This window comes from Ruditapes philippinarum, unplaced genomic scaffold (assembly GCF_026571515.1).
Source record: "Ruditapes philippinarum isolate M1 unplaced genomic scaffold, ASM2657151v2 ctg2416_1_1_1_1, whole genome shotgun sequence".
Classification (NCBI taxonomy): Eukaryota; Metazoa; Mollusca; class Bivalvia; order Venerida; family Veneridae; genus Ruditapes; species Ruditapes philippinarum.
Window position 1 is genome coordinate 8,787 of NW_026855928.1, and position 21,524 is coordinate 30,310.

The 21,524-nt window shown below is 31.9% G+C and overlaps 1 protein-coding gene and 1 long non-coding RNA gene across 2 annotated transcripts; one reads left to right on the forward strand and one right to left on the reverse strand.

The window, feature by feature from the left end:
- The first annotated feature begins 839 nt into the window (after positions 1 to 839).
- Positions 840 to 12,111, forward strand: LOC132744868 (uncharacterized). Its single transcript, XR_009627757.1, has 4 exons — positions 840 to 1,025; positions 9,030 to 9,284; positions 9,856 to 10,023; positions 10,884 to 12,111. It is a non-coding gene; the product is annotated as an uncharacterized LOC132744868 (long non-coding RNA).
- Positions 12,112 to 14,224: 2,113 nt separating this feature from the next.
- LOC132744867 (uncharacterized) lies at positions 14,225 to 20,983 on the reverse strand. The gene is made up of 2 exons (XM_060733656.1): positions 20,150 to 20,983; positions 14,225 to 19,902 (listed from the first exon to the last, which is right to left on the reverse strand). The coding sequence occupies exons 1-2, from the start codon at positions 20,644 to 20,646 to the stop codon at positions 18,957 to 18,959; spliced, it is 1,443 nt and encodes a 480-aa protein (XP_060589639.1). The 5' UTR covers positions 20,647 to 20,983; the 3' UTR covers positions 14,225 to 18,956.
- Positions 20,984 to 21,524: the final 541 nt, after the last annotated feature.

The window sequence follows — 21,524 nt, forward strand, 5'->3', positions numbered from 1 at the left end:
TTGAAAAACTGCCAAAAAAACAACTGCTGGTATCATTTTTTTTCAACTGCCCCCTCGTATCATTTCGTAAAAAAAATATTTTTCTTAGAAAAATAAAAAACTCTTTTTAAGAAAAATCTAGTAAATATGCAAAAAATTTTTTCAAGTTTATGGTGAATCTGAAACAAAAATATAACGATTTTAAGGAAAAAAAAGATAATAAAATAAACTGCGTCGTATCCCCACATTTTCATAAAAAATTCTGCCCCGCTTCAGTTGAATTCGCTTAACTTTGTTTACAAAAAAGTTGTCGAGCCCATATACCGAACGAAGCGGGGAAATGTGTGCGTGTAAACATATATTGGTTTTTAATCATGTCCAACAAAAAAAATTAAAACAAAAAAAATACATTTTTTTGTTCCAAGATGGGGCTTTGTTTACATTTTGAAATACGACGCGTTTATTCCCAGCCCCGTCATTTCTACACTGGAAGGCGTCACTTTTAAACGTAAAAAAACCGTTTTTTATTTTTGGTATGTATAATTAATATTGGTTGATTTTTGTACTTTTAAAAAAATTTTTTAACTAGATAAAAAAAAACAGAGGCTGCAAAGATTTTATTCATTTTCTACAAAAAATAAATTATTAAAATTTTCCTCATTTTAAAATCCTCTATTTTTTTTTGATTTTTATTAATATCTTTTAGAACCCGATTAAAGTGAAAAATTCAACACTACGTATTTAAAATTCAAGGTTAAAAATATTATTCTCAAAGTTCAGTGACAATGTCTCATTATCAGGTGAAGTTAAATTCTAAAAATATCACCATTGTCAAACAAATAACAACAATATGTATACTACTTCAAACATGTATAAGATGACTCATTTTTCCACTGTTAGAAAATGGAAACTTCTTTAATATAACTAATGAAATTATGCACAAATTTATCAATATTATAATGCAATTTTCTTTAATGTTATAAGGTTATTAATAATAAATTTGATAGACGGTTTGAAATACTTTAGTTATACCACTGACATAGCAAGTAAGTATATTTTACCTATGCATTTTCATTTCGAAGTATTGTAAAAATGTTTTATAAATATAATAATCTATTCATCTTTGTTACTTGTGAATCAGAAGGCCATACATGTATTATTGTTTTATTGGTTTTTTTTAACTTTGCCTGTTTTATTTGAAACACTATGTATTAATAGTTTTAATGACAATAATGATAATGATGATATTGATGATGATATTGTTATTATTATTATTATTATTATTATTATTATTATTATTATTATTATTATTATTATTATTATTATATTAGACTGAATGTTACAGCTTTAGCAGGGCAGTACTGCTTTGATGTGTATATTAAGTGAAAACATCTGTAAAGAAAAAAGATTAATCACCGTTCTCGTTTTTGACTTATTTTCCCCTGAATATGACTTATTTTGCTTAATTCAACGGCAGATAATTCACAATGAAGGTAAACAATAAGTTATTTTCTTGTTTTCAGGTAGCTTTTGTTTGTTTGTTTGTCACATCGACACAGTATAGGTCATATCGCGACGTTCCAGCTTTACTGGTGGAGGAAGACCTCAGGTGCCCTTCCGTGCAATATTTCAGGCACAAACGGGCACCTGAGTAGAACCACCGGCGTTCCGTAAGCTAGCTGGATAGCTTCCTCACATGAAATAATCCAAAGTCCCTGTCGAGATTCGAACCCACAGCGGTGAGGGGCAAGTGGGTTGAAGTCAACGACCTTAACCACTCGGCCATGGACGCCCCGTTTTCAGGTAGCTTATTCCATCTGAGTCATGCAAAATTCAAGAACGAATAAAGAGCGAATTGTTTCTTTTTCTTCTATTTTAAATATTTTCAAATAATCTTTATTCAAACTGAAGAGTTATAACAGAAATATTTAATTGCATGTTATTATGTATTACAATAAAAAGCAAACAAAACTTAATCCAGAAGTAATAACAAAATTTTATAGACGTACGTATAAGTGATCCGCTCTTGAAATGACCTCAAGAAAGTAAATAATTTTGATTCAAGGGGAGATAACTCAAAAGTGAGATCGGTGATCCTCTCTGTCATCATAGTGTAACAACATGACAAGTTCTTCTATATATATATATATACATAGTGTAACAACATGACAAGTTCTTCTATATATATATATACATAGTGTAACAACATGACAAGTTCTTCTATATATATATATACATAGTGTAACAACATGACAAGTTCTTCTATATATATATACAATAGTGTAACAACATGAAACAGAGTTCTTCATGATATAATATCATAGTTAACAACATGACAAGTTCTTATATATCAAAACATAGAGTTAAAACATGAACAAGTTCTTCTATATAATATATATACATCAGTGTAACAAACATGACAGTTCTTTACTATACTATATATATATATATATAACATAGCTGTAAACAACAGACAATGTTCATTAACTTATATAATATACATAGTGTACAAGACACTGACAAGTTCTTCAATATATTATACATAGTGTAACAACAATGGCAATTCTTCTAATATAATACTAATAGTGTAACAACATTGCAAGTTCTTCATATATAAAAAATATAAATAACTTAATATATATATACTATACATAGTGTAACAACCATGACAAGTTCTTCATATCATAATTAATAATATAATTAATATATATATAATTATATATATTATATATATAACTATCATATTATTAATATATACATAGTGTAACAACTCTCACAGTTCTCTATATAATATACTTAATAGTGTAACAAATGGCAAGTTCTCTATATTATACTAATATATAATATATATATACATAGACTGTAAACAACCATGCAAGTTCTTCTATCCTATATATACATAGCTGTAACAACCCATCCACCAATTCTTCTATATCGATATACCATAGTGTAACAACATGCATTCTTTATATATTATGATTATATATATACATAGTGTAACCACCATGACAAGTTCTTCTATATAATATACTATTATACATAGATGTAAACAAATGGCAAGTTCTTATTTTTCTATACTATAGAATATACATAGTGTAACAACATGCAAGTATCTTCATATATATATAACATAGCTGTAAACATAGGCACGGTCTTCATAATTATAATATATACATAGATGTAACAAACCATGACAAGTTCTTCCTATATATATAATATATAAACATAGTGTACACAACATGAAATTGATACTTATATTATATACTACATAGTTTATTATATCTATATGGATTGCAAGTTCTTCATTATAATATTATTACAGTAGGTGTACACATGAACATTGTCTCTATTAGTAATTATACAACTATGAGTGAAACAGAATGACAAGTGTCTTCTGTAGTTATAATATTATATATACGTAGCTTCTACATAATACAAGTTCTTCTATATTGTTATAAACATAGACCTTGTAACGAATCATGACAAGTCTATATTATATATAAGGTGTAACATACGTTATGACCAAGTTCTTCTTTATTATATACATAGTTAAACACATGATCATAGTTTCTTTCTTATGTTATATTATATACATAGGTCAGTAACACCATTACAAGTTATCTATATATATGATATACATGCGTTAATTTACAACATACAAGTTTCTTCTATATATAGTACTATACATAGTGTAACAACATGACAACTTCTTCGTATATATAATATACATAGTGTAACAACATGACAAGTTCTTCTACATATATATACATGATCACAACATGACAAGTTCTCTCCTATATATATATATACATAGTGTAACAACATGACAAGTTCTTCTATATATATATACATAGTGTAACAACATGACAAGTTCTTCTATATATATATATACATAGTGTAACAACATGACAAGTTCTTCTATATATATATATACATAGTGTAACAACATGACAAGTTCTTCTATATATATATACATAGTGTAACAACATGACAAGTTCTTCTATATATATATATACATAGTGTAACAACATGACAAGTTCTTCTATATATATATACATAGTGTGTAACATACATGAAAATTCTTCTATAATATATATACATAGCTAGTGTAACAACTGACAATTTCTTCTACATATTATATATACATAGTTGTAAACATGCAGTTCTTTTCTATATATACTTACATAGAATGTAACAACATGACAATTCTTCTATATATACCGTACGTGTAAAACATACAGTTCTCTATTATATACATTATACATAAGTGTAACACATGGCAGTTCTTCCTAATATATACAAGTTTACAACATGGCATTCTTCTACCTATATATATATATTACATAGTGTAACACTTCACAAGTTTTCTATATATATAAAATAACATAGTGTACAACTATCACAAGTCTTTTGCGCTATATATACTATACATAGTTTAACAACCATTGGGAACAGTTCTCCTTTTATCTATTACATTAATAACATTACTTTTGTAACAAACCATCACAATTCTTCTTATATATATTATACATAGATTAACAAACATCACAAGTTGCTTCTATATATATATACAAAGGTGTAAACAACATGACACAGTCTTCGTATATATACTATACATAGTGTAACAACATGAACAAGTTCTGCTATTTATTATATATACATAGTGTAACAAACTGGCAAGTTCTTCATATATATATATAATATACATAGTGTACAAACCCACAAACCCATTGGGGTTGCATAAAGTTCCCCCCTTTTTCTATATATAACTATACATAGTTGCTCAACAACATGACAATTCTTCTATATAAAATATACATAAGTGTGTAACAACAATGACAATCTCACATATATAATATACCATAGGTAACAACACTGACAATTTCCTTCCCCCCCCCTCAACCCACCTACTATTAACATAGGTAACAACATGACAAAGTTCTTCTATATATATCATACATAGTGTAACAACTGACAAGTTCTTCTATATTATATGTTAATTTTGGTTTTGGAGTATATATGTGGATAATACTTACCTTTTAAGTTTATATCACCCGAGCCGTTTAGGCAGGGTGATATTTTATCTTGACAGGATAATATATCCACATATATCACTCCCAAAACCATAAATAATAATTTTATTACCCTTCCCCTGCCGAGTTTAGACGATTTTTTTTAAAAAATTCATTGCTGTTTCAATATGGAACGGTCGATATAAGATCCTTTAGGATACCTCTTTCGTCACACATGAACTCACATAAATACATGACGTATTTTTCCCTTACCTTACGAAATAACATAGAAAAGAGTAGGTCTGTGAACGCACTTTTTGGTAATTAATATCAAGCTTCACAATCATATTTGTTTTCGAACTCATGGTTATTGTATTCATACTCAAACTTTCTGTAAATATTTATCATTTGACAGTTATAAAAGTGCTTTTAAATCGGAATTATACACCAGCATAAAAGTACAAACCCAACGTACGCAGCAATCACAACTACAAGCGCATATTGTTTACACGTTAGAGTACCAAAAACGGGAGAAATTTAATGTGAAATATAATTACCACAGATCTAGGTCGATATATCAATCTTCTTTCGTGGTTGATCATATTCCAATCAAAAAACAAGGCGAAAAAATCTGAATGGCGTAATAAGAATAAATAAATAACCCCACCACATCCACGCCGCTCCACTCACCCCACCCCCCATCGCACCAAGCCTCCTCCTCTCCTCACCCCTACCCTACCTCCCCCCCCCACTCCCTCACTACCACTAGCCCCCTGTTAACAACATCAGCATCTCTAATAATATAATCTCACATAGCTCTTAACCACCACCTCAAGCTCCCCCTTCCCCCCATATACCTCACCTACCTCTCACCTAGTGTAACAACATCACAAGTTCTTCTATATATATATATACATAGTGTAACAACATCACAAGTTCTTCTATATATATATACATAGTGTAACAACATCACAAGTTCTTCTATATATATACAGAGAGAATTTTCCGGTTCAATGATTTTTGTCAGAGTTATGGCCCTTTAATAATTTTTATTTTTAAAGTTTGTCCGGACTACTTCTCTAATACCACCAATGCAATTTCAATGAAACTTTACAGGATTGATCTGTAGCGCAAGTTCATTCGAATATTGCACTTTACCGCGTTGAATGATTTTTGCCGAGTTAATGCCTTCTTGAAAAAGTTGTTTTTTCGTGTGTTTGCCAGATACACAAATAAGCTTGTCCGACACTCCTCATAAACTTGATCTTGGTTATTTCCATCCAAACTTTACAGGATGAACAGTACACAAAAGTCATAGTGTGCACTTCCGGTCGGTCGTCCGATATGTCACAAAAACTTTCCCCAACATGATTCCATCATGACGGACACCACATGTGATCACCTGATCGCTCTTTTTTTCTTAACATGCAGAATTTCCATACGCTTACCAACGTTTACTGGGAGAGGCACTCAAAAGCTCTTATAGCTTCTGTGACATCCCAAATTTTTGTTAATTGTTTCATATGTAACTTTGTTGCCCAATTAACATATGTTACAATCAATTTTTTCTTGAAACATGATGCTTGCAAAAAACAATGTCACCAGTTCACGTATAATATGAAACATTAATATCGGTGATACCATTATCACTTCGTGCATAGCGGTTCGATTACATATTCTTGCAAAAAACTATGTCACCGTTAAATGTAATTTAACATGTAGTAAAGACTTGCACAAGCACTTATCATAATCATGTCTGTGGACTGTTTGAAACGGTGCAATTCCGTATACGGGCTCCATCAAGATGGAAGAAGGTAAAAACAACCAAGAATGTACGTGTATTATATTTCATGTATCTTAGACAATCCGTTTTTTATTGTAATAAAGAACATATTTGCATATAATTCACATACAAATTGACAGAACAAATTTTGAATTGCCACAATGATTTTAATAAATTACTGTAATAAACAAGAGTAATTCATTCAATATAAGTGTTCTCTCTGTACGAGACTTGACTCAAAAATTTACCACTTCTTCGGTTAAAATTTCATGCTACAATTATTTAACAAAAGTTTTAGTAAAAATTTCATACAATCAACGTAATAATATTGTAACTTATCAATCTTATAGATGAATTTATTTTAATATTATATGCATACTGATATCTATTAAAACAATATAAAAAAAGAATTTGTCTAAAAAAATAATAGAAAATATAATTAGACACGGAAATCTGCAACCGTTTCAACGTAACCCGACAGTTATTTATAGAAATAAAATGAATTGTGCAAGTCATTACTAATTACAATTATAAACGTAACATAAGAATATTTGCATCAAATCAGTAGTCGAACACTTCGTAATACAAGTCCACCCTCCACCCCGTGCACCACACACCACTCACTCTCGTAAAAGCCACCGAACACTTATAACTAAGCTCACGTCATTCTATGCTTATTTCGCAACTTATTGTTTTTGGAAAAGTTGTCTCCGGTGACGTGGTTTCCTGCCTTACATTTTTTTAGTGCATTATCTGAACGGGAAACACCAGTTCAATCGTCCCAATCGCACTTTTCGGCCTTTTCCGACAAACTCTTGGGTTTTTTAATTTATTTAATAGCGAGGTTGTTCCGATTGCAATCGTGCAATCGGGCCATTTCCTCATACTCGGAATCTGACGACCCAATATTACGGAATCTAAAAGTCTATTTTATTTTACTTTGGAAATCCAGATTTGTTTTCTCTACTTTTTACTGATTCCGTTCTAAATTCTTTCTTTCAAACGCAAAGTTAGTTTCTATTTATATTTATTAGTGTTTATAAAATCGAGAATGGTTACTGTCACGTATTATTCCGATCTCAAAGAAGGGCGGTCCTGCTTACCACAAAATATAAATAACCGTGACGCAGAAAATAACACCGCAAAAGAAATAATCAAAAAATAGTGCCTGATGGTCAAGTTATATTTAGAGGATGCTACTGACAGTAGGTGTAAACGTCTGTGCTGATAGTGTAATCTAAAAATAAGCCCATGCATATCATTTAATCCCTTACCACTGCTAATCTCCTGTCCATGACTATTTTAGGCTTAACGTACATAGTTGTACATGCTTATTAAATTGGTACCACGGTAACGAAGTCTTTTAGTGCATTCACTTGTGTCTAAAGCTGCTATAGAAATGAAATTAGCAACTGCCCAAAACGAATGACTCTCTCTACGAAATAAGTGGAAAAGAAATGTCATTCAGTGCGATAGATTGATCTCCACGTGAGAGCCAATGTTAGTATTTTTACGATTGATTACTTTAATAGAGAATAGATTTCGAATCGTTTTTGACAAACAAATATTCATTTTTACAAAAAAAGTTGCTACTGTTATCGTCAGCATGTTCCCGTTCAGTTATAATCAGTGGACTTCTGGTCCCTATCTGGTCCAAATTTGCACGCATAACACTGGTGCTCAAACAAATGGGCACAGGTGCTCGTCCAGTCTTGGGCTTACCCTACCTATCCCTTTAAAAGTGAAACTTTTTTTTTCGAGAAAAAAACTATATAAACCCTTAATGATATACAAATACCGTAATTCAAAACAAATTGTGATAATAAATTGAAACAAGAAAAAAACCCACAATTTTAAAGGGAAGGGATGATGACACACTGAGCAAGCCTTTCCTTTTAAAAGGAAACTTTATTTTCTAGTTTATACAGAGAGACTAACATATAGATCATGTGAGCATTATAATACTGCGAGTTTGTAACGTCGCTTTTCATTGGATAATCGCATAGTTATATAGTTTTATATACACGGCTGCTGTCAAATTATGAAGAAATCTCACATTTTTCTCTAAAATTATGCTGGTTGCTGTATTATAAATTCTAAATAAATATTTCTAACAGGTTATATGACTGTATATAAACTTGTTTGCAATATAAAATGGACCCGTCGGATTGTATTTCCAAACAACCGTTTATATAAGGCCATATAACCTGTCAAAAATCTTTATAACTATTTCTTTTTTAACATTATTATTACAGACTTCAAAAGAAAAATGAATTCGTATATAGCCAGAGGAATTTTATCGGACATGAATCAAAGCGTTCAAAGATTTTGCTCATGCGTTTGCTTTGGACAAAGATGTTCTAAAATATGTCCATCAACTGTTACATCCATCCTGATACCTTCTGTATTTATTCTCCAAATGTCGGGATTTTTTGCTGACCAATGGGCATGTGACTATCAAAATGACTATGGTTTTGACAATTCAACACATGGTCCCTGCCTGGATATGGGTAATATTTGATAATTGAATGATAACGTATTTTTGTTGAATGGTCACAGATATTACTGTTAAAAGATTAGTGAAAAGTAAAATGTATTTCTGTTTCTCATTGTTATTAAATATTTACCGATGAGAAAAAATACTTTCAAGAATGCATTGGTTTAGACAATATTTATTTCTTCATCAATATTTACAGACAATATTACAATATATAAATTTCATTCAGGATTGAGTAGAAAGCTTGGAGCTTATATGAAACTCTCTCCTGTAAAAAAACATATCTACAATTTATTTTAGTAACAACATGACATAGCAAAAGTTCATTGTACCTGCATTTAATTCCTTCCATATATTACAAGAAGATAATAAATACCTACCACTTTGTAAAGGATTATAAAGAGGAGCTGAACATGTCAAATATGTAATGCAATGCCTGTATCAAATTTAAATAATTTCTCCACATGGGGGAATTGCAAGAATGCATTGACTTTGATATTCTTTTACCTTGGCATAGTCAAAGTAGAAATGTATTTTGCCTGTGTTTCACTTGATAGTTAAGATATCTTTCCTTTTTCTTTCAGTATCTAGTGTAACATTGTGTGCATTAGAAATTGTATGTATAACATTTACCTGCATACTTTTATTAATCTGGTTGCTGGTTGGATGTAAAACATGCTGTCAAACAATGGACATAGACACTTGTAGAGTTTGCTGTGTTTGTATTCTACCTTCCCTCAATATAATCTCAGGTAATATAGTAATCATCATCGTCATCATTACCATCATTATTAACAACCGTCCGTGTCAGTCGGCCAATAATATAATATCCAGGATAACGTATTCATAATGTTTAGTGATGGCCGGCCGTTCAAAAGATTTCACGAAACAGCACAAATTTACGATCCGACTGCTAAAAGTTTTCAGTACATTTTGCTTTGAATGTTGTTACGCTCAAATTATATGTTTTTTCCTCAAGGAACTCACTTTGTTTTAGAAATTGCAAAATGGTATAAATTTGATATGGAAATAGTTCGTCGGACCTCAAAACATTACAGTGCCTTCAAATATAGTTCCAAATATAAGATGAACCCCAGCCTCCGACTACGGTTTGTTAAATGTTTGTGGACTGACTTCTCGGTTACTTTAATGCTAAATTATGGAACATAAGACAATCACGGCGTTCCATATCCATACTAAATGGTTCCCAGTGCTGTGTACTATTCCGTAATTGATCGAATGTAATGTGGTTAGCGAACTGACACCTTTTGGTAAGATTCAATTTCAATTTGCAGGCACCATTATGTGTTTTATAAGAAGTTTACTATACAGCAACTTACTAATCCTCACCAGGGTATTATGTTTTACCTGTATGTCTGCAGTCAACTTTCACATTGAAATAACCTTATTCTAATTCATACTTGGACACAGCCTACTTTAACCTATTTTATTTTTATATTGTCTAGAATCGTCCGTAAACATTTACCAATATAAACAATATACCATAAAATAAGCATCTATGAATTTACCAATTGCTCCATCAAACTCTAAGTATAAGTTGCTCTTTTATCATATCAGTTTATTCTTATTTATATCACAAATGTATTTTCAGGGATTTTAAACTTGTGTTGTTGCATTATTGCAATGCAATTCGTCCATGAAAACAAAGACAGACAGTTATCATACGAATTTTCGTTTTTTGCGTACGCAATTTCCGGAATTTTAACATTTGTGATTTCACTTGTGTCTTTGTGTGGATATGTTTGCATAAAGGCGTTTAACTTGAGGAATGTTTATTATCTTCAAGCTGGCAGTGATGATGCAGAAACAGAGACAGACAGACTTGTAAGGACATAAAACTGCTGAAAGTTCAAGATAAAAGATAATAAACTATACATCTGTTATAGTCGGAATGAAAGTTTGACCTGGTTGACTAATTCATTTGACGTTTCTTTGCAGTATCTTTGAATTTAGTTATTTGCCCTTAATTTTTTTTCATTTAATGACAGAGTGCCTGACCATAGTTAATAATCAGTTTTCGATATCATGCCGCGTTGATAATGTTTTAATCATACAGTACAGTCATGTCTGTCTTAATCTGATGATGTTGTTTAGTGTGTGTATTTTTATAATGTTTTAGAAGGCCGCATTTAAAATAAAGATATGTTATGTGTGTTTTACCATGATGTATCTTCACCTGTTCATCAAAAACGCGTTATAGACATTTGATACTTCCGCATTGTTCAAATATTTGAGTGTCATTATTTCTATATTAATTGTTCTTAGTCTTGTGAACAGAACTCCAAGGTTTTGAAATAAGTCGTTTGATTTAATTGATATTTCGTGGTAATAATTATCAATACCCTCTGTCTTTTTTAATGTAATAATACTTTAAATATCATCCGAGACAGGGGTGTAGTATGGTTTGAATTTATGTGTAGCAAATATTTGTGGAATCTGCAAAAATATTTTTCAAAGTGCGTTTTAGCGTTTATTTAGTTGAAATAAATATATTCCGGGAGCTGTTAGACGTTGCAGTTAGACAATTAAATCATTTGTCATTTTCCTCGAATATGTATTGGTTGCGGTCTGCACAGCCTAAAGGAAGGTACGACCCTGCAAGATATTGTGCTTGCTGTGTGTACTTTTACATTATCTATTCAAATAGACTCAAACCGTGTGCAAAACTCCCCCAGCACACAGCAAGCACATTTTTTATTTAAGTAAATTGCGCCAGCATAGATTACCAACAGTACATAGTGTATATTAAATGCACACGTGAAGATGTCTATGAAATATTAATCATTGTTTAGAATTTATGTTATAAAAGCCAACCTATCGCTTGTTTTGTCGATTTCTTTGTGAGACTAAAATGATTTTATACCCAAAACAAACGTTTTACTACTATTACTTTGTGTACTTTTCAGCAAGAAAATATTCCGTAAAATTTATTGTCTGGTTTTAATAACCTGTCAATAATGAATAAATTATAGCACTTATTTAAATATCCGACCCAACTTCGATTCTGCCCAATAATTTTACGAGAATTAATATGGAATTTATAACTAATGTTTTGTAAAGTTACACTCACATATATATAGTTCTTCATGAATGACCACAGCCGGTTGAGTGATTGCCTTATATATTTGAGACATATGGTTCGATCCCTAGCTATTATTGCCATTGCTTGTTCTATGTCTTTATTCCTGCAGTTTATTGTCCCCCGCCTTTTCGAAGAAAAAAGGGGGATATAGAAATAGGCTCCGTCCGTCCGTCTGTTCCTCCGTCCGTCCGTCTGTCTGTCTGTCAATCCGTCCGTCACACTTTCGTGTCCGGACCATAACTTTGTCATTTATCAAAGATCTGAAATAACTTGGCACAAATGTTTGTTATAATAAGACGATGTGTCGTGCACAACAACCAGACCCCTACCACCAGGGTCAAGGTCGCACTTGCTCATTCAAGGTCAACATTGTCTATTTGAGGGTTTATGTCGTGTCCGGTTCATAACTCTCTTATCTTTGAAGGAATTTTGTAAATACTTGCCATAATTGTTCACAATAATGAGACGACGTGTCATGCGCAATAATCGGTCACCTACCTCCAAGATCAAGGTTACACTTGGAGGTCAAAGATTAACCTAGTCTGTTATAAGGTATATTTTGTGTCCGGTCCATAACTTTTTAATGGATCAAAGGATTTTGTAAATACTTGCCACAAATAGTCACTATAATAAGATGATGTGTCATGTTTAACACCTTGCATCCCTACCTCCAAGTTTAAGGTCACACTTAGAGGTAAAAATATAACATAGTCTGTTTTAGGGTATATTTTGTGTCCGATCTAGAACTTCTCCTGATTTTGAAATAACTTGGCACAAATTGTCATAATAATAAGAGGATATGTCAAGTACAACACCTGCACCCCTACCTCCAAGGTTAAGGTCACACTTAGAGGTCAAATGTTAAGAGAGTCTGTTATATGTATTATATATATAGTTTGTGTCCCGTACATAACTTCTTCATAGATCAAGGGATTTTGAATATTCTTGGCACAAATAGTCACAGTAATAAGATAATACGTCATGCGTAACACCTGTGTCCCTACCTCCAAGGTCAAGGTCACACTTAGAGGTAAAAGATTTACATAGTCTGTTAAAGTGTATATTTTGTGTCCAGTCCAGACTTTTTTCATAGATCAAGGGATTTTAAAAATACTTTGTACAAATAATCACGATAATAAGATGATATGTCAGGCGCAAAACATGGGTCCCTACCTCCAAGGTCATACTTAAAGGTCAAAGATTAACATAGTCTGTTATAGGGTATATTTTGTGTCAGATCTATAATTTCTTCATAGTTCAAGGGATTTTGAAAATACTTGGCACAAATAGTTACAATAATAAGACGATATGTCATGCACAACACCTGCATCCCTACCTCCAAGGTCAAGGTCACACTTAGAGGTCAAAGCTTAACATGATAGATTAGATTTTTAAATTGCGTGTTTCATTTTTATTTCTTTAATAAATTTATTGTTGCATTTGCAGATCTAGCATTGATCATAATTTTGGACTCCATACCTCAATCTTTTGAAACAGCACAAGTTTACGCTTCATATAAAACTTCCCCGAGGCGGGGGACGTTGGTAACTCTGATACAAATTCTTGTTTTAATAGAAATATCCGAGTGTCTGCGGATTTTAAGCAACTCTCTCGTGTTGTATTGTATTTTACGGAATTGAAATAACATTTATTGAATTCAATCCGGTTGAATTTCTTTCTTAACGATGCTATTTAAAAAGAGTAGAGACATAACCAAAATAAGTGCAAAACGTATTAAAATAACAATATAAAAACAAATATAGCTTCAAATATAAACATCTACGCAGCCTCGTAGGACATTTAGAAACTATAAACACGTAGTTTTCCCCACATATTTTATTACCAAAAAAAAGAAAACACAACCCCAAAAAGCACAAATAAACAAACAAACAACAAATACAAACATGTAAAGACAGCTTCAATACAATGGTATAAAATATTTGGCAAAAGGGTTGACCAATTTAAACATATACTAGCACTGCGTACATCTAACCAAAAATCTTTTTACGATTATCCTATTGATTTTATCCATATTATGTTTATCTATTGCACAGAATGATTGTTTTACAATGTGTACCAGTATCCGGATGTTTTTACAAGTGTACCAGTATCCGGATGTTGAAAGCTATCCGGTTTTCTGCAATGTAATTTTACTGCTGTCACGTGGCCTTTTTATGAATATTTTTTACCATTACCTTCCATGGCTAAATAAAACTGAGCCTGCAACATTTTATAATTTTGCTGTTTAGGGAGTTCTTTCGGGTTTTAGGTTTTCTCTATTTTAAGGGGAAGTAACTCATGTTTACTAAATTGTTTGTTCTTTTTTGTCAATCTGAGCTATTACATTCTATTTTCTTTGTATATTTATAAATAGTATGGTTATTGACAGTGTGCTTTACAAGCTATGAAATGGTTTTTTTATTATATTTCTGTCGATAAATAGAATAATGAGAAATTAAAGTTCATCAAAAGCATAGAGGCCCTGAGGAGTGAATATTGATAGATTTTTTTTTGACTGGCTTTATACACCATTTAGTTTGTTCAGTTAGTACATACCTACAGGTATTCTGCTACAGGAATCTGCTAATCACTATGTGAAACTAATTATTATTTTCTATTTGTTTGTATTTAAATTGTTAATAGAATAACATTTTGTAAAAATGAAAGGAAGAAAATTAAAGCTATGCATACACAGGTAAATATGTTCCACATGTTAAACGTATGTGACACACATGTTTTACATATGGTAGAAACATATCGTTTCTCCAGAAAAGTACCCCGTATGTTTTACATAAGGTGCAGACACATGTTTTTCATGTTTTTCATATGAGTACACATGAATAACATATGTTTTTCATATGGTAGGAGACTGTATGTTACATTTATGGTATAAACTTATGTTTTTCATTGCAAATGTTAAATTGTGTTCCAGAGTTTGGTTTGCTTGAACTTGATCATTCATAAGAATTTAGCAAGTGTTCACAACCCGGTACGGAATTAGACCCAACCCGTTGCAGTCTAGAAAGTAGTTCTTTAAAATTTTGAAGTGGCCCAATTTTAGTCATCTCTAGTTAGATTGGTCATAATTAAAGTGTATTTATTGCATGTGTGTAGTTTTTGTGTGTTATATGATAACTTTAAAAGTTGTTTTTTGTGTATTCGCCAGGAACTCATTTGTTGGCGGAAGGATTAAAGATGTACTACCCACCAGCTGTCAAGAGTTTTTAAAGTGGTGAATTTAAACAGTGTTACAACAGAATGAAGATTTCTGAAAAAAGTAGATGGCTAACCTATTATATTTTGGGCCTCATTGGACTTAGATAGTGTTAATGTTTAAAGTTGAAGACAGTATATAATTCATCAAGAACAGTGGAATCCAGAATTAAGCCTCAAATGTGACTGATTTACTATAGAACAAATAGTACGAAAATTCACCGGGCCGAGTCCGTATTTAGTTAATGCTTAATGAGGGTCCATCCGCCCGCAAGGGTACAAAATGCAGCTTTCGCTGTCGAGTACGGACCCCGGACATGTTACCAGTCATGCCCTTATTGAGTTAATTTTGAAGCACAAAGTGGTGATAATTTACCTCCATGCGATTTTCACGGAGTAATAGCCAAAAATATGAATTTTGAGCCGAAAGTAGGTCACTGTACGGCGGTCAATGAAAACCAAAATGTACAGTAAACTGTGACAACATGAAAGGTTAGCCCTGACAAGGGCAACACCAATTTAACAATTTTCAAACAGCAAAAAATATGTACTGCAAATATTTGTACATATTATATGTAATCATTAACATAATTTATATGTATTCATTTCTTATTGAAACATTTGACTTAGATTTTATAGAAAATAAACTTTGTATTACCTCCCTTTATTTACATGAAATGTAAAATTCGGTAATATTTTTTATAAATAAAGCTTTTTGGAAGTTACAAAATTGATAAATCTTAAAGATCCTGTAACACATTTTTTTATGGTTTTATATCATAAATATGATGCTCAGATTAAGATGTATCAATTTTGTACCAGAAAGTGGTTCGTTTGTTGTATTTTCATGTTTTCGCCCGGTGCCCCCTGATGCAAAATACAACAGGGCCGAATCAGCCTCCATTAAATTTCTTATCTGGACAAAAGGTTAGTTTTTTATCTGTACAAATAGTTAGTAAATGAGATATTGTACATGTATTAGTACAGTAATGTTCACTTTTAAATTGACCTTACAATAAATAAAGGCACAACCAATAACTGTCTATGCCCTTTTTTAGTAAAAATAATTATACAATATAAAAATTGTTATTTTAATTAAGACTATGAGTATGTAAGTTTTTCTTTTTCTTATTTGTTTTTTAATTAAGAATTAATCTACCTGTTAATGAAAATATCTAAAACTTTCACGGTTTAGAACTGTTCACTATTATTAGGAGAAAATGTGTAAGCGGCCAGATAGCTCAATCGCTACATCCGCGGTACATTATTCTGTAGGTCACAGGTTTGAGTTCTGGTCAAGCTGCACGTTTTTATCATACTGTGACTGCATATAAACCAGAGTTTAATTCACTATGCAATTATACCTCACGTGATTAATTAACTATATAACCTTTTGTGACGTCATAGGGTTAATGTCACATGACAGCCCACTAACATTAAAATGCAAACTGTGTGTTGGATTTTTATTTAGAAGAATATAAGTTATAAAAAGGCTCGGGTTATATTTCCAAACAAATTATACGGCCATATAGCCTGTCAGGAATATTTATAACGAATTAATAATACTGCTAGCATCTTTTTTTTTAGAGAAAAAAGGTGAGTTTTCTTCATAAATTTGCAGCAGTCGTGTATATAAAACTACATGTATTTAAACGTCGCGATTACCCAATGAAAAGCGACATTACAAACGTGCAGTATTACAAATAAATAAATATCACATCTCACGTGTTCACCCTCGATAAGATATATATCGACTTACGCCACAGTTAAAACAAGTTTGCTTCTTTTAAAAGAAGCATGCGAGAGGTATTTTTGCTGCTGTGGAAGATTTGTTTAATTCGAAAATATTTGGAGATATTATATGGCATAAAAAACACAATGAATGGTTATAAATTACAATTATTAAACAAAATAGAATTTATTATATATATTGCAATGAAAGTTTGTTTTACATTTCATCTTTTTTAATGTTTTAAAAGATTATATGCCGGAGAAATGGACTTTTTTCTTGGCGCATTAGGGATATTTTTTCTACAAAAAAATTGTAAAATTACTTAATGTAAATTAAATGATATACATCATTTACATTTGTATTTTAAATTCAGTTCCCTTTGTAGAAAAAGTATATATACATGTATATATATTAAAAGTATTTTCAAAATAAAAGTTTCTTGTAAAGTTCAATAAGCAAATTTTCGGTCACTGTTTTGTTAAATATAAGGAAGCATTTCCTCTACATTTTCCAAAACGGGTATAAAGTATGTTAATCAAACAATTTTACATAAAAAATGTTGATATCATTTGATTGGAATAACAGTATATACTGTTATATACTGTTATACTGTTATATACTGTTTATTGGAATAAACAGTATATAAAGCTGCATGCCTCCAACCACAATATTAGAAGAAAATCAAACTTGAGGTAAAATTTGTGCCATTTGCGCCAAAAAATCCCCCAAAAAATTGCGTTATTTAGACATACCGGTTCAATACAGGTTCACTCGGTCGTATAATATGTTTCTTTGTTGTTTGTTTCATTGTACACCTTTTCCCAACAGTATTTTAGTCATATAGGCGGGTAGTTTCCTAACCATCGTTCCTGGAGAGTTACATCAGTACTAGACAACCTTCCTCCGCGCTAAACTAACAAAAAAACATCGCCCGGGGATCGAACCCACGCCAGAGATTTTAACAGGATTAAAAGTAATCGACTCTAACCCCTCGACCACGGAGGCGGTGTATATAGTGCATGGTGATATTGTAGCTATAATGTTCATTGTAACTATTTATCAGAACATGAAATAGTAAAACGTTATTAAAAAAAACAATACGGTAATCGATTTATACAGTTTAAAAGATTTTTAAACGGAATGAAGCATCCACGTAGTGTTAAGTAATGTAAATGATATTTTCCGATTTTTCTATGTACCGATTTGTTCACTTGGATGTTAATTTTTCGTTTAAGTTAAGCCGTATTTTGAAACGGGGCATGCGCAAAACAATTTTTGTAGACTGCTCCTAATGATTTTACGCTTAAAATGAGATTCATTCACTGCAATCAGATACGCAAAAATGGATGCCGCCAGCAATCAGTCTGAACACTATGGAGAGGTCTGATGACCTCTCCAATCACAACTCTTGGGCGAACACTCCGATCTATTTATATTACCCTTATGTTGGAACCAAAAATGCTTAGCCTTTGACTGGAAAACTCTTTTGGTTTATGAAAGAACTGCAATCCATTAATATCATTACAGAAATTTAGCTGGTTAAAGCTTAAGAATCAAGACATTACATAACTATATGTGTTCGATGTCGTCAGAATCAGAAGGTAAAATAACTTCACTTAGAACGTATTGAGTACATATCACATATTGGTATCAGATTTTACATTTCCTTGTTTACTCCAAGTTATCTGAATATTTTCTATAAGTTTGTCTCCATATTTAGTTACTATAAGATCGTCACGTATTCGCGTCAATGGTTTATTTGGATTTTCCCAATTTCTATAATGATGAAGCATTCCAATTGTTACAGGAACAGTTTGTGTCTTCCCACCTTGCACATCATGTACCATTAACACTTTGTCTGTTTTTGTAGTCTTTGTGAAATACTTAGATCTAATTTTAGCATCAAATATTTGTTTTTCACGCAATATTTTTTGTAATGTAACCAGATTGTATTTCTTTGCCAGATCGTTTCCATGAAAATCAATGGAATCGGATGTACTGTTCCAGTCTTTTCGAAAGAAAACATTGCGGAAAATATAAGTATCACAAACAGACGACAGCTGTTTCATCATATCGTGCCACGTGATCTTGTGCTCAGAACGCGGTATAATGAACTCGTCTACGTCAATGTTTACAATGAATTCAGAATGTGCTTTATTTCGCATCAGACAATCTTGGATCGACAAAACCATTCCGTTACTATGAATTTCTATCGGGTCGTTTGTTTTTGGCCATGTATAACTTTTCATTGGTAAATTCCATCGGACTAATTCTACAATACCTTGTTTGACGTAGTAATCAAGCACCTTAGCAGTATTATTTGAAATTGAAAAGACATAGATAACAAACTTGTCGGCACCAAGAATCTTGTTTAGTTCGATCCATTCAATCAATTCAAAGATTTCATTATAACTAAAATGTAACGGTTTTAAGCAAACCGTAAATATGCGCTGATATCTATTTGGCAATATGGCATTTGTAAGTTGAAGTAAGTTTAAAGGTATGTCACATTTGCTCGTTGTTAAGGAAACATAACGGACGTGTAATACTGAAGCTGGACATTCAAATATTGCACCGGTATACCTGAAAAAAATAACTGTAAATAGAAACGACAGTTTGGACGATGTCATGTAGACAGATTCACACATTACATAATCATACTATAACATAATAATCCTATGTTGACAAACACAAACGTTATCTTTAAAATGGTAAAATGTTGTCAAAGTCCATTTGTATAAAGTACTCGTATGAACTTGACAAATGAAAATTAAGTTTTATTTAAAATGTTTTGTTCTGCTTGATGTATGCAGATATCAACAATTCTTACTTGCGACCATGGTTCTCAGGAAGCCAGCGAACGACAGCTGTGTGCACACTTATGATTAGCGTTATATTGTCGTCTGCAATGTGCCAATACTGACAAAATACTTCCGGTGCAGGGTTGATACTTGCTCCTAATGCCTCAACCCTACCATTTTGTTCAACAATGTACGCAGCAAAAACGTAAACAGCACCATCCTTGTCAATCGGACTCCATGTATCAACTTGTAATAATTCAACCGGAAGTTCAATCTCATTACAATCTCCATTAGACGTGTGACTGAAATTTAAACTTTCCGGTGTCGTCTGCTTACGAATGTTAGTTGGTTTCACATTATTCATTTTAGGTACTAGAACATTATATTCCATTTTATTTGACATATTAAAATGGAAATTAACGCTATCCGATGAAATATCCCTCTGAATGGTAAATATATAAAACCATGTAAATATAGTTTGGAAGCCTATGAAAACGGCAACGGCGTTTTTATATTTATGAATCATTTCTCACTAAAATTGGCATGTATTTTGGTTAATATTGTAGCTTTAGCATTTCACTAAAATTTCTTGTCCTTAGAAATTGCCATTGTAGTAAATTGTCGTCTTGTTCACATATTTTTACCGTAATCCACTGTTTGTGCACTATCAGCGCTATATATCTAGTCCCTATAAACTCTCATCATCTTTTGTGTGATAGTACACCCTTTGGAGCGACAATTTATGTTTTAATCAATACACATGTATAGGAACACAAGTTAATGATAATATCGTGGTATTTAAAATATGATTATTTTATCGCAACATGTGGAACTTATTGAACAGCTGTTTACAAAGAGTGATTCACTCAATTATTCATTTAATCAAACTTAAACAGTTTGTGTTGTAGCGCCGATATATGTCCAAACGTCGAAAAATGTCCAAACGACGAAAAATGTCCAAAAATTGACGATAAATGTCTCAATCGCCGATAAATGTCCAAAACTCATTTAACGATAAATGTCCAAAAATTAACGAAAAATGTCGCAACAAATTAGGTGCTCATAAATGTCCATATCGGTTAACGATAAATGTCTCAACTTTTCATATGCTAATTTGTAACTTATTGTATTGGATACTGTAACAGTCTATCCAACTAACCCTTGATTTTACCCTCTGGTTTACCCCCGACGTAAAATATATCATACATTATTGTGCATGGCCAGTTGCAGATCCGTATGGGGCGCGGGGGGCATGTGCCTTCTTAACTCACCGAAGCAATACGTTTTAGCATTGTTTGTGTTCTTCAATATTTTTGTGCCCCATATAGCGTTGCCATTGTCCGTCCGAGTGTCTAAGTGTCTAAGAACTTTTCGCTTTCCACGTGGGATTCTTTGCTAAATAAA

Bases quoted from the DNA above. Each gene is read 5' to 3' on its own strand.
- LOC132744867 (XM_060733656.1), bottom strand. From the start codon at position 20,646: ATGATTCATAAATATAAAAACGCCGTTGCCGTTTTCATAGGCTTCCAA. The intron at 19,903-20,149 runs GTAAGAATTGTT...TATTTTTTTCAG, and splicing joins CCTGAGAACCATGGTCGCAA to GTATACCGGTGCAATATTTG.